The following is a 14,769-nucleotide window of genomic DNA, read 5'->3' on the forward strand; positions in this document are numbered from 1 at the left end:
AATAGCGATGCTAGGTTTGATGTGTTTTGAGAAAAGATATTCTGCATTTCCATCAATTAGTTTCAGGGGAAAAGGCAATAATAGCATGCACACCCACTCGCAATTGCTATTCATTATTCACATACATGCACATTGCAACTGCAAGTGCACAAGCTAATTACACACACACACCTCTAAACAAGTCATCTCTAGGGGCACAGTAGTTGGGTATAAGCATTATGACTTTAACTAGCATAACGCCCACCCAACATTGTTTCATGTACGGGAACCTGCAGGTACTGCATGTGGTGGTGAAAGGAGAAGCAGGGTGTGTATGTGGAGGGACTGATGCTGCCGTAGTCCTCCAACCATTAGAATGTAGGGCACGTCATGTAAATGATGAATGTTAAGAGCACGCTGCTCCACTTGCACTGAGGAAGGGCACAGAGTACGCATATGTACCCCTTCCTCCTCCTGTTAAACATAGTACTGTATGTCAACTCAGATCCCAACACCCTCCCCCTAAAATAAAATGGATGCATAAGTCTGCATAATTGCTAATCGTAATGCTAATGAGTCCAAATGGAGCTCGCTGGAATGAGTACGATGCTGAAGGGCTTATTAGCTTGTGTGAGAACAAATAGTGCTGTGCTACAGAAGCAAGAAAGTACTGCAGGTAAGAGTTTACAAAAGGAAAAAAGAAAAAGAAAAAAGGGTCATCAGATAGAAGGATACCTTGGTATCACAACGTTCAGCGATGCACTGGTGTCACAGCGTTCAGTGTTAGGTCTGGTGATTAGTAAGCAGGGAGCTGCCTGCCAGAGCCTGACACGGTACACTCTACATAAAAGTCAATTTATACAAAGCAGTCACACGATCTACAAGCTCACAACACGTCACGTCCATGAATCGGTGTGAGCTTGTAGATCAGCCATTTCCGGCGTCCGATACTGCTGTGCGACAGAGGATAAATTAAGCATTGGCAGCCTGAGTTTCTCTACTGTCATAGCTGTTCCTCCCCTGACTACTGTAATAACAGTTCTCTGTCCTCAGAGTTAGGAGATATGCGGAGTGCAAGGAATAATCCTTGATTCCTGAAAAATATTCACTTACAAGCAATATATTTTATTTCTGAAGATGGCATTATAATAGTGTAGACAGACTTGTCTAGACGAGTACGAGGCCCAAACGATCAGCATCCCATCTGATACAGTATATTACAGTACAATCCCATCTTTGACAAGCCATCAATCATCTCTGTCAGTAGCTACAGTATAAGCACCAATCTGTGAATGGGCCATACATCATCTCAACACAACAGGCCACTGATTAAGGCAGGGGGGAAAAAATGGTACAAGCTAAAATTTGCTTTGTGCCACCTCCGACATTACATAATATCCAAACAAAACTGCCAGCTGTTCTCATAAATCAGCCTTCAAATTATTTCAGAAGGAAGGGGACATTATTAACATCGATTCCAAGTTCTGAGATTTCTGAGATTCCCTACTAAACAAGAAAAACTAAGCGGCGTTTCCAGGAAAGCATTTCCTGCTGCTAGTGGGTATTTTTATACAGACCAACAACGCCCTGGAAATGACCCTCGGATATCCTTGACTGCCAGGGGATTATCATCGCAACTAAATATATGTTTATGTCCTTTCCAGATCCAAGGATTAGCAAAGCCTAGCGGAAAATAAATAAATAAAAGAAAAAACATGCACATACCACCTTGTATATAACGTGACATTGCTGCATGCTAGCAACAGACAGCGGGGATAAACAGATTTATGAGACTCCTCCGTGTTGCCGAGCTGAATGCAGCTCAAGAAGAATCCTTGTACAGCTGCTGCATATACAGTATGCAGGCTTTGAAATCATATAGCTTGCCAGAAGAGCAGATTATGATGCCGATCCTGATTTTGGAGAGTCCTAAGGCATCAAAATAATGTTTTGACAAAAATTTAGTTTCGTTATTTTACAAAGATACAAGTCAAATAATGTCCATATCGGCCCAAACTATATATTGGTCGGGCTCTACTTGCCAGCATCACGGTTCCGCCCTAATAAAGTTAGTGCCTGTTTTCAGTCACTCCCTTGACATCGACTTATCTCTTGGGGACTCAAGGCTGCTTGGTAAAGTCACCAGACAGACAGTACACAAACACATTTCCAGGCCTAATATAGGCTTATTTACTCACTAGACTTAGATAGATCTGCCGGTTGATGAATTCTTTCTTGTGTTGATAAATTAATTCTCCCCTCAATTCCAATTGGTAATGGTATCTGGGTTAGTCGAGCCAACATCATGCTGGAACACCTTAACATCCAAGTAAAAGCCAAAGCCCATGACTAGCACTATACTAATACAGAAAACCCTCTGGAAATAGACCAACCTTTTAACACATATCCTGGAAACACCAGAGTAAAAGCGGGTCAGATTGTCCAAGCGGAATCAATTTAGGACCTCTAGCCTGAGGATACAGACTGAGTGCAGAAACCTCTGCTAGCATGGCCAGGTGGAATTCCTCCTGAGAGAGGAGCTGGGGCACATGGGTCTGTCCCACCGTTCTGCGATGATTAGTCTGACCCCACCAGACCTAAACCCAGGAGTGAATTATGGGAGAACAAAATAGCCTCAAAAGAATGTGGTCAGAGAAGAATGGTATGATTCAAATAATTTCCCCACAGTCTGTGGGATTTTCTCTTTGTACAACTAATATGATCATGGAACTAGAAGCAGTGCTCTTCCGAGCACAGGTCTCCACCAGGTCAGGTAGGTCCTGGTGGCGCTAAATGTGAAAAGGGTGCCACGTCTTCTTTGGCCTTTAACGGCAATGTGGCCCTGCATGCATGACTTGAGGCGTTTTGTTCCAAAAATGTGTTTGGAAAAAGTTGACCTGTTGGTGGCGCTATAACAGGTCAATGTAAAAAGAGTGGCATTTGTTCCTTGACCATAGTGGGAATGTGCGTGCAGAATTTCTCTGTAATCACAAGCTGCGTTCATGATTTAAGTGATTTTGTTCAAAATGGACCAATCCTGCAAACTTTGGAAGCCAGTGTTAGCCCATTAGGATGGAACATGAAATATCGGACAGATCTGTCTTGATCTCATGACTATAGAGATACTGTGTAGTGATTTGCATGATTTTTAGAGAAAATCTCAAGGAATAATAGGAAAAAATGTGTTTTACATAAGTCGGCCTCCTGGTGGCGCTATAAAAGGCAGATATGAAAAAGGCAGGGCAAAGGTTTTTCCTTGGCCTCTAGGGAGTGCACATACAAAGTTGTACACTGATCAGTGGAGTTATAGGTAAAAACACAAATTGGCCAGTTATAGCGCCACCATGAGGCTGATTTGAAAATATTTAAGTGGCATTTATTCCTCTGCCTATTGGGAATGTGCATGCACAATTTCACCAAAATCGCACACTGCGTTCATGATTTCAGGCATTTTATTCAAAACTGACCAATCCTGCTAACTTTGGAAGCCAGTTTTAGCCAATCAGGATGGAATATAGAAAATCGGGCAGATCCATGTCGATCACATGACTGTAGAGACACTGTCTACCAATTTGCGTGATTTTTGGACAAAATCTGTATGAGTACTGGCAATAGTTAGTTTTGCAAAAAACTGCCTCCTGGTGGCGCTAGAACAGGCCCATGTGAAAAATGTGGGGCAGAGGTTCTGAATTGGTATCCAGGGAGTGTGTGTGCATAGTTTGGCAGCGACCGGGCCAACGGCGCCGGAGATTAGCTGGTAACGGACGGACGGACGGACGCACGCACGGATGGACGGACGGACGGAGGGGAAAACATACTCTCCCCCATGCCTTTGGCTGGTGGAGACAGACAATAAAGAGAGATGCTATTATTTACTAGGGATATTAACTATGTTTATCCCATTTTGGAACCCTTTTTGGGGTTCTTGTTACTATGCTATGTACAGTATAAAGCAGCAAAAAAATGTTTCTGAATAAATATTTTAAGTTTTTCAGAAAACTTAGGTCATGATTTAGAAGGCGTTTTTAGAATCGGCCTCAGTCCTAAATGGTTTATTATACAGTTGGGCACCGATAGCTTAACGGGTAGAGACTAGAGAGGCCTCTGGGAATCAGAAGGTCCTCGGTTTGCCCCTGGCCCAGGTCTGTGTGTCTAATAAGTGTTCCTGAGTGAGACACTTAACCCTTAACTGCTCCCCAGGCACTGTGTTAATGGCACCCACTGCGCCCAATAGTTAGGATGGGTAAATGCAGAGGGAAAATGACAAATGTACTGTGGGAAAAAAAGACCCTCTCCCCCTCAAGAATATGAATATGACTGGGGTCACAACATAATTAAATTGGAGGTCATTGAAATTAAAAAGGCTGTCATATGCACACTAATGACAATCTCCCTGTACCTGCATTTCTTTCTGCCATCTCCTCCCATTTCACTGTACCTGAGTGACAAACACCAGTGTCAGTGACAGGGCATCACAAACGATCATAGCTTGAAATAAAAATAAATCAGAGACTTCAACATGTTAATTGTCATCAAGAGCCTGAATGGCAAGTTGGCAACTGCTGTTTGATGTGAAGACAAGAAGTTACGCAAAGGGTAGATTATTTGATTTCCTAATGTGCAAAAGCCACCATCATTAGAATTGTCAGTTTTTCCCGACAAAGTGTGTTTTAATAAGATGAAATACATTTTCTATCGAATCGTGATATCAGAGAGACACGACACCAGTGACTCAGTGGCTAAGCAAAAAGTGGAACTGGGGTTTGAACCTAAACAATAGAGACATTCAAAGCTTAAACTTCCACTGGCCTCTTCTTGTCTATTCATTTCACTCTCATCGGCTGCTTCCGTTGGGTCAGACTTCAGTCTGGCTCATAGGTTGTACCGTATAAAATGCTTTCCTATGTGACATGTCCTATCAACACAGCATGTCTAATTGAATCATCTCTGGCTAATCGTACACACAGAATTACAGGAGATCTATGACCCAACCAACCCCAGGCCTCCAGAACAATGGCCTGCAAATCTGCCATAATTCCCCAGCTAATCAGGAGCACCAGACTCAGCCTCTCAGTCTCAGGGGTCAATAAACACGCATTGAACTCAAAAGTACAGACAGAATCGTCACAAAATGAGAAGAGGAATTAACGCCAATTACATGGCAGCCTTTAATCTAGTCACTCGAGCTTCTCTTTTGCAAAGTGACATTTGGCCTGCTTTGACCAAGTCCCTGAATGAAACATCTCATTAGACCTGCCATTTGAAATTAGTCTCTCTCTATAGGCTACTCTGGCTATGAAGCCATGGAGTTGAAACATCTGTCAACGCACTGTCACTGCTTTATGGGGGCTTTTATGTATGGATACATTTAGTTGACCTGAGTACCCCAGGGGTCTATACCACACCACAGTTTCCCAAACACTGGGTCAGGACCCGTTTGTGGGTCGCAGACAGATCTTTGTGGGTCTCTTAGTTTTTTGTTTCCTACATTTAGTTTTTTACTTATTATTATTCCAAATATTTTCAAAAAACCTAAAAAATGAAAAATGTTCAATTATAAACAAAATCAATCCATCAAGAAATAATCTAAGAAATAACATAAATAACACAAATGTTTAGGAAGTAGTGAAAATAGCCGATCTACAAGCCACTGGTCTATACTACTAGGGCCACTCTCTTTTCCCTATACATCAAATCTCTTTGCTGAAAAAAGACGATATAAACATGACATGGTGAGCTTGTAGATCTGCTATTTTCACAGGATGATCGCTCCAAAATGGGGTTAACACTGGGAAAAAGGTGGTGTTATTGTGTGTCTGCGTGTGTGTTTGTGTAGGGGGGCAGATTAACTTCCCTTTCCTTTAGCAGGATGACCTGCAAATTCCTCCTCTGCAGTGACCCTGCCTCAGTCTCATTCCATGGTCCTGCCAGACCAGTTCTCTTGTACACACTGAGTGCTACCTAGACCCGGAGGATGGATCCCAGACTGCCAAAACCCTTACCTCAGGTACAGAGCATTATAATGGAAATACACCATGTTTACACAGAAAGATCTTTCTGTTATTTGCCTATTGCAGTAGAAAGACCTTTAAAGCCCTACGGCCTACGCTCACTGTGTCGTGAATATGTGAAAGTGAAATGACAGGAACAGAAATGGAGTAGGCAGGTTTGGAACAAAACAACAGATGCAGAGTTGGTGGAACAAAGAACAACCGAAGAACTAAAAAGTTACAAAGTTGAATGTTTGCCAACTGCCAAAAGAGCGAAAGGTTAGGAATCTAAACTTGAGTAATGAAAGGATATCTCCCGAGGAACAATATGACATTAAAAAAATAAAAAAATAAATGTGAAATTATGCACACAATCTTAAGAACACCTGAAGTAAGTTGAGGACATGGTAACAGTAATACTTTCCACTGTGTAGTTTGTGTTAGCAAGCAAGTAGAAATATGTTGGCACACACTGGCAAACATATGGTATAATTTTAGAGCTAAGCACTTTGTCCAGAAGGCCTATGAGCATCCATAATACAATACATGCAATTCCCACTGGGAGCACAAAGTCTAACAGATGTACCAACATTCCAACTCGACAAAATGTGCAAGCCAAAGAATTTAAGAAATCACTCTCCTTCTAAAAAAACAAACACATACCAATGGGAATATTAGCAAAGGGAAATAGAAAGAAAGGTATCCACTCTAGTTTCTGCAATGACCTCAATGACCTATAGCGTGTGGGCTAGACGCTAGATGACGAGGCATCCGATGGGTTTACCAACAGTATGGGGACAAATTGAAATCCAACAATGGCAACAGTGTGAAGTGCTGTAACAAGCCACTGCATCCCTCCGGATGAAGATATTATGCCTATTCCTCTAATAGAATATGACTGTTCTGCCTTTCCCCATGGCTCTGTGTACGCATGAATGAAACCTCTCCGCAACGCCACCTGTACTGACTGCCAACAAGATCATTATTTTGTTGGGGGCCCCGCTGGCAGCCACCTCCCTACAAATAATTAACCAACAACCTAAATCCCAAAGCACGCACCTAAGGAGAGCAGAGCATAGGTGGAGCAAGAGAGGGCGAGATATGAGAGAGAGAGATGGAGCTAAGTGGAGGGAGAGAGGACTGGGGCAAGCCATGGAAGACATGGCCGTCGTGGTGGTGCCCTTGAAATAGCCTGACTCATTACTGCAGTAGTGACAGCATGTGTACCGATGGCATCCTCTCAAAGAGCTACGGCCTCACTGGCACTCAGAGTGACAGACAACCCTGGTGTGCTATGGAACCTTTTGTGCCAAAAATGAATGTGACAGTGTGTGTGTGTGTGTGTGTGTGTGTTCATAATTTCTTTCTCCCTTTAAGAAACAGTAATTACACTCAATTTATTCTGAAATATACCGGTAATAGTCTTTCACAACATTATTATACTGTTTATACTGCATTTGTATTTATTTTAATAATTGCACATTTATAAAATTTTGCACACATTCAGGAGTGTCTCACCACCACCACCCCATGGAATACTGCAACACATGTTATTCATACTGTATGGTATATTATTATGGAAGGGACATGCCTGCCAGAGGTGCAGCTTCTCAATTTGATTGACGTTCCTCACCAGAGGGACACAGTGCTATCAAGCCACCAGCGAGCTCCTGCAACTCCTTCTGCCTAAACAAAATAGCTTAATCTCTGGATAGCCTCCAAACACAACCCTGCATGCATGGATAACCAGGGGCTACAGCGCCCATTTCTTTTCTTATCCGGAGCTACACTGCTCTAATGACATGCGATGTATATGGAGGTCCCCTGGGACAACTGGAAAGCATGCAGACAGAGACTCGGTATCGCCCAAACACAGCGGTCTCACACTGCCCAGTGACAATCTTGATCATCATAATTAAAGCACAGTGGTAAATGTGGTTTAGAAAATAAGGCCACGTCACCAGCTGTAAGCCACCAAGATTTGACTGAGGGTTAGAGCAATCAACTGAACCCTCTATTTTAGATGGCGCCAGTTTGGCATGCCTGAAGATGGGAACACTAATCTCACCATCATTAAATATGCTGCCTAAAACAAAGTCATTATTTCCTAAACAACCCATTACAAGCTTTACAGGGTAGCTAAACAATGAGAACTTTGGTTTCCTGACACGGCAATATCCACTTTTAATGGGTTAAAAGACGTAAGGAAGATCAACATTAAGAACTGAGCAGTCATTTAGGTCATTATTTATTTTCATTGTGACATCTTATCAGTCAAGCCTGGGACAAACAGTATTTAGCATTAGAGTAGTTTTGCTCTTGTGACTGGATTTAAGCAGCGTTTGATACCACCCAATGCAATCTGTAGAATAAAGCCCTTCCCAATCAATGCACCCCAAGCAAATGGCAGAGGCCGCAGACAAATCCTCTTCGATTCCCCCTTTATAGTCTTTACATAGAGACACGCAAGCAACTAATTGCATATTAACGTACAATATGTCTGGCAGATGCGTTTGCATCATGCTGAGCAGTTTGTGCACATTTTGACTGCAGCAATAGCCATGGGAGAGAGGGATATAAAGTCATCGCAACAGCAACTAGAAGCAGTGCTCTTCCGAGCACAGGTCTCCACCAGGTCAGGCATGTAATGTGTTTTACATAAGTCGGCCTCCTGATGGCGCTATAAAAGGCTGATGTAAAAAATGCAGGGAAAAGGTTTTACCTTGGCCTCTAAGGAGTGTGCATACAAAGTGTGACACTAATCGGTGGAGTTATAGGTGAAAACATGAATCGGCCTGTTATAGCGCCACCATGAGGCTGATTTGATTTTTCTTAAGTGGCATTTATTCCTCTGCCTATTGGGAATGTGCATGCACAATTTCACCAAAATCGCACACTGCGTTCAGGATTTCAGGCATTTTATTCAAAACTGACCAATCCTGCAAACTTTGAAAGCCAGTTTTAGCCAATCAGGATGGAATATGGAAAATCTGACACATCCATGTCGATCACATGACTGTAGAGATACTGTCTACTGATTTACATGATTTTTGGAAAAAATCTGTAGGAGTACTGGCAAAAGTTAGTTTTGCAAAAGTCGGCCTCCTGGTGGCGCTAGAACAGGCCCATGTGAAATATTTGGGGCAGAGGTTCTGAATTGGTGTCGAGGGAGTGTGTGTGCACAGTTTGGCAGCGACCGGGCCAACGGCGCCGGAGATTAGCTGGTAACGGACAAACGGACGGACGGACGCACGGACGCACGCACGGACGGACGGACGGAGGGGAAAACATACTCTCCCTCAGCCTTCGGCTGGTGGAGACAACAAGACTCTGGTCCGGGGGTAAGAGGAGTGAGGTACCAGGACAATATAAGAGGGCACCTTGCGCTCCTGTCACATAGGAACAAGGTGCATTCATTGCCGGTCAAAATACTGATGCCCAGCAGAGGCATCAGCAAACGGGGTCTAACACAACAAAACCTCATTCATGTGAACCCCACAGGAAGAGAGGCTATTTGAGAAATCAAATATTTGGGACTCGAAAAGGAATTGCATCACCAAGCCAGGCTGTCTTTCTGAGATGCAATGCATGTTTTAACTCGTTACATTATCAAGCCAAGCTTTCTTTCTCAAATGTAATGCATATTCAATTTTTTGTTTGAAATGCAGGCAATTTTGCATGTCAATAAGTCCTACAATCACACCCATGTACCATTAATAGAATATTATTGTTCGCATTGAAACTGAATTAGAAGTAGAATTATCTTTTCTCAATGCACCACTCCAGTAAAAAGGTGACGCTTGACTTTGATCAAAATAAAAACACAACGTATATACACTAGAATAAAATAACCTGCACACTGTCTACACTTGCACAATAAGGACAACTTTATTTAAGCAACGTTTCGGTCAATAGAACTTCTTAAGGAATCTAAAATCTTCGCTTCTTTTAATGTAATGGCTAAGGCGCCAAATAGAGTTGAGACTTGCGAGATCTTCAGAATCAGGTTTTAACCCCTGTCTCTCTCTCTCTCTAGTGTCCTGTCAATAATAAACCAGAGATGACCAAACCATTTACACTCTGCTGTCTGACATTTGTTAGGTAAACAAGAAGGTGGCATAGATAAACATGTCTATGCCTCTAGCACTAATGGATGATGGGGCGAGAGAATTACTTTGCCTAGAGCAAGTCATCAGTGCAGTTTTTGGCATAGCAAGTAATGTTGCTTTGCAGGATATTTAACTGACAGAAGATTCAGAGTTCAGACCGAAGCCAATTCTCCGTTCAACCCTCAGTAGTCACAGTTCTTCAGAGTCAAGAGGGAAAGGAAGAGCAATACACACAAACAATAGACAATACATAGTCAAGGGGAATCCAGAGTACCATGCCACCAAAATAAATGGGCTCTAAAATTGTTTTGTAAACATTATCCAGGCTCTAGTCTAGACAAACCAAATACCCATTTCCAGATTTCTTAAAATCTTAATGTAAAATTAAAAAAGAAAAAAAGAAGCGAGACAGACACACCAGCCACCATCACCACCTTCTGACCTCAACAGTCAATAAACTGGAGCTGCTCGCTGCACTTTATCACGTCCTCATCATGTCATTTGGGCACAGTTTTGAAGGCTGTGCATAATCAAAGCTCGTGCTAAAAATGACCTTTGTGCCTCTGGGCAACCTGCTCACTGAAAAGAAAGGATAGACAAAACATATAACTGAAACAACACAAGAATATCACAGCACATTACTTTCTCAAAAGGTTCAATTAAAAGAACAATTAATTCTGAAAAAATTCCCTTTACATATCAGTCTCATATCAGACACTAGTCTCAGAGGCACTTGCCCGACGGTCATGTTCTACTTGCCCAAAGGTCATGGCCACTTTCCCGAAAAGTAAATCGTCCATTATAAAATGATAGGTAAGATTTTAATTACCACTCAATTTAACACTAATTTCTTTAATTTCTGGGGCTGAGTGATAAATATCATACCAAAATATCTCCAAATCCAAATACCTACAGTACATAGCTATGATTGAATATGTCTATGGTTTCACACTTGTTACATTCCACAGACCAGAATACAGAGCACGCTGGCCATATTTAGGCGTATAGACAGATTGTGTTTAGACGTTGCATCCCCTCTCAAATGAGCACTAGCTCAGTCGGGCAACCTGTAAGCAGGTGGGCAAGCCTTAGTGTCAATACCTGCACATGCAGTACAAGCACTGCTATTGATTTAAGATTTGATCTCGAATAACAAATGGGATAGTAATCGTTTCTGCACCATCCGTTTCTTTCCATTGACATTTGCGTTTCTCCAAGCTGCATAAGAAAGAACATCTCTACTTGTAAATGTCTGCGCACACAAAAAGGTAAGTGTGCCAAGCTGTTTGAGACGGGGGCCTGTGTGTGTGCTCTTCTTCCCGTTGAGTGGTTGCAGATCTGGGCAGCCTCCAAACCTCCTGCCAGCGTAGGAAATGCCACATCACTCTGCCTTGAAAAGAGCTCCAAGGATCGGGACAAGACACCACCCAAGAGAAAGAGCAACGTCTTGTACTGGGCCTAATTACTTCTGCACGAAGATTACCCAGCACGGGTTCGTTTGAGTTGAATTAACACCGAACATTTTGCTGTGTACACCATTTTCTGACCTTTCTGAGGCTTCCAGCAGGATGCCTGCCCAGACATTTATGTTCATACTACTAGTACCATTAATTGTAAAATGTTCTCTGCTGCTGCAGAATAACACAGCTCTGTGTATAAAACTACAAAATAATGTGTTAACAGGATATACGTATAAAATACATTAACCACTTTCGATCATTTTAGAGGAAGATTTTGATCATTTAAGAGGACGATTTTTGAAGTTCAGTAGATCTATAAGTTCACAATTAACATTATGATTTCGCTATTCATTGTACAACAAATTATATATAGTGCTTAAAGGAATACTTCACCCAATAAATTATATTTTCATAAAACTGCTCTTTTCATAAATTCCTGAACTGAACTGTAATCCAAATGGAATGTCAAAGAGATTCTTTCTGGAATAAATACAGCTATAAAATAACACAAAGGCATTATAAAGAGCAGTTTGAAATATTCTGTCAATAGTCTTAAGGGAGTAAATAATCCATTGAACTTGTACAATATATAAACCTGATCACTGGTGCAGGGTGATGCAGGGGCGGGCTGCCTTGATGTTCCAGCTCAAAGACATACTTTCAGAATGGTGTAAGTGGACAGCAGCACAATGAACAGTCGAGGCCTTGGGCCATGTGAATGAGAACATCTTTGCGATACTGTCACAGACAGACTGTGAAAGTGGCATAAAAGCGGCTTAACACTTTAACATCAATATCACTTAGTGCTCATACAGTACCAACAGTCTCTTTCATGAGAAACTCCAAAACAACTTCATTAAAAAGAAAAAAGAAAAGAAACATTTTTGATTTATGAAAATGCCCTTTAAAGCAGGATATTGGGTTAATTTGGCCATTTAATTACAGGCCATATTTGATGGATTAGAGCAGAACCACATAATCAGCCTTATCTGCCAGTTTACGCCCCTTTCTGAAGCACTTTATTTCTTGTAATGATATGCAATATGTTCATTCAACTATATTGTGCAACATTCAAAACAAAAAGTTACATAATTTGTAATGATGGAACATATTGCAGGCATAAACAGAAGTCAGCCTCAGGCTTGATTTTTCTATGCACTGCGCAATTCAAATTCTGTTTAAGCTCAATCCAATAGTAAAAATGAAACTGACTGTAGTTTGCTACAAATCTCTAACCACAACAATGATCATTATGACTATTACGTTTTAAATATATTATTAAATAAAGTTAATTGTTTTGTTTTTAGTACCTAAAATACCACTCTATAAATGTGGAGTTTTATTTTTATCCAATTCCTACAAACTGACAATCTGCCCAAAAACATTTAAAGGTGTTCTTTGAATCTTGAGAACTCCAACTGAACTTTGACAAGTGCGTTGACCTACAATAGATGTTTCCCATTTCCACAGGATGCATTGTAAATGAGACGATTATTCAGAAGGTTATTCAGAACTATGGCAAATATGAACATCCCCGCATCTCTGTGACACTGACCTGTATCTCCTCGTAGGCCTCGTCAATCGTGGTCACCTGATGTTGCTCGTGCAGGGCTGGCTCGTCACAGAAGAAGCACACCAGGCTCTTGTCACTCAGGCAGAAGAGCTTGACCTTCTCGTGGTCTTTGCAGGGATAGGAGCTCCTCTGGGCGTTCAGGATGGCGTCCAGCGGGAAGGCAGAGTAGCGCTCCACAATGTTGGACAGCTTGAGACTCGGGGAGAGAAGGGGGTCGGCGAAGGTCCTCCGGCACTCTGGACAGTCCCGTGCTCCGCGCGGCTCCTGCCTGCTCCAGTGCTCGGTGATGCACTTCCTGCAGAAGTAGTGCTCACAGCCGAAGCTGACGGGGTCCTGGTAGATGCTCAGGCAGATGGAACACAGGAGCTCATCCTTCAGACAGCAAGCCATTTGCAAACACAGAGACAGAGCTGCATCTAACAGGACACGGCTCTGCAGAGCACTAGATGGTTGGATGATTGGTTTGTTCGATTGACGGTTCAGTTCAGTTCTCAGTTTCAGCTCTCAGACTGGGAGGGGTTCAGTGTCATGCAGATGTTGGCTGACCGATTAGGATCTTTGATTTTCCACTACTGATGTATCTGGTGAAAAAAAAGAGCACAAGAACACTTTTTAATACTAATCACATAGATTTTGACATGGTTGGTGTTGTTGCATCAACAGTGCAGAAATTGACAAAATGTGCTTTTACGACAAAGGATTTGTCATTTGTGTTATTTCAGAGTTTGCCATCACAAAAAACAAACATGTTGGTTTGCATGAAATTGGAAACATCCATACCCACCATCATCCTCATACAGATACAGTACAGCTACTGCTACATTTTGCCTTGTTTGTCTTCGACCAGAAACCACAACCTCTTTCCTTAGTTAATAGTGCTGCTCTTTAAGAATCATTTTGTTAAGAATTACTTTTACCATTTGCCAACATGTCGTTCCTGTTCACCACCACGGTGTTTTAATTGTAAAGTATTAGTATTGTTCTTGTGAGATGTGCTTTTGCTTCAGGAAAGCACCTGCCTGCAGTGGGAAAGCAACTGTCTTTCCTCTCGGTCACTGACACATTCTAGATTGCCTCCTCTCCTCTCCGTCTGGAACTCTGGATGGAATATTTCAGTGGCAACAACAAGCAAGCCTTAACTAGTTGCTTATTTCTAAAGGGGGAGAGCCGGGGGATAACATCTGTACTAGAGCTGAGCTTGCATCGCTGTTTAATTGACTGGTTGCTCCTTGCTGGCTACTAGCTGCATTTGTAAACACATCCAAGCAAGACCCACACGACACCAGCAGGGATACACAGTGCAGAATGCAAACACACACGCACCGTCCGTCCACAACCAACCAACCAGTTTAAAAGGATAGCACGCCTAAAATGAACTGCCTAAAAAACGTTATAAACGCGGATTTGCATGTATCTTCTCATGACAAAGTAGTCTTCTGCCGTTTTAGACAATAAAATAGTAAAAGTGAACTCACCAGCTCAGCGACACACCAGCGACCATTCGCTCCACCGCTCACTCCTCTGTTCAGGAAGAGCCACAATACAGCGGCGTTGGAACAAAGCCCTGTGTGAGCTTTTGGGGGTGTTATATTTTACTGATATCCACGGGCAATGTAATATATAAGGTTAAATCAATGTAAATGCTTGTTATCTAATTA

At 42.1% G+C, this 14,769-nt stretch overlaps 1 protein-coding gene across 1 annotated transcript in view; it reads right to left on the bottom strand.

The window, feature by feature from the left end:
• The window catches only part of trim62.1 (tripartite motif containing 62, tandem duplicate 1), a 38,514-nt gene extending 23,887 nt beyond the window's left edge, over positions 1-14,627 (bottom strand). Inside the window, exons 1-2 of the mRNA XM_080727677.1 lie at positions 14,587-14,627; positions 13,094-13,692 (exon numbers count right to left, since the gene is read on the bottom strand). Coding sequence (XP_080583803.1) covers positions 13,094-13,501 — 408 coding nt within the window. The 5' untranslated portion in view covers positions 13,502-13,692; positions 14,587-14,627. The remainder of the gene's footprint in view (positions 1-13,093; positions 13,693-14,586) is intronic.
• Positions 14,628-14,769: the final 142 nt, after the last annotated feature.

The sequence above is a fragment of the Nannobrachium achirus genome (assembly GCF_963921795.1).
Source record: "Nannobrachium achirus genome assembly, chromosome: 6".
In the NCBI taxonomy this organism is placed as follows: domain Eukaryota; kingdom Metazoa; phylum Chordata; class Actinopteri; order Myctophiformes; family Myctophidae; genus Nannobrachium; species Nannobrachium achirus.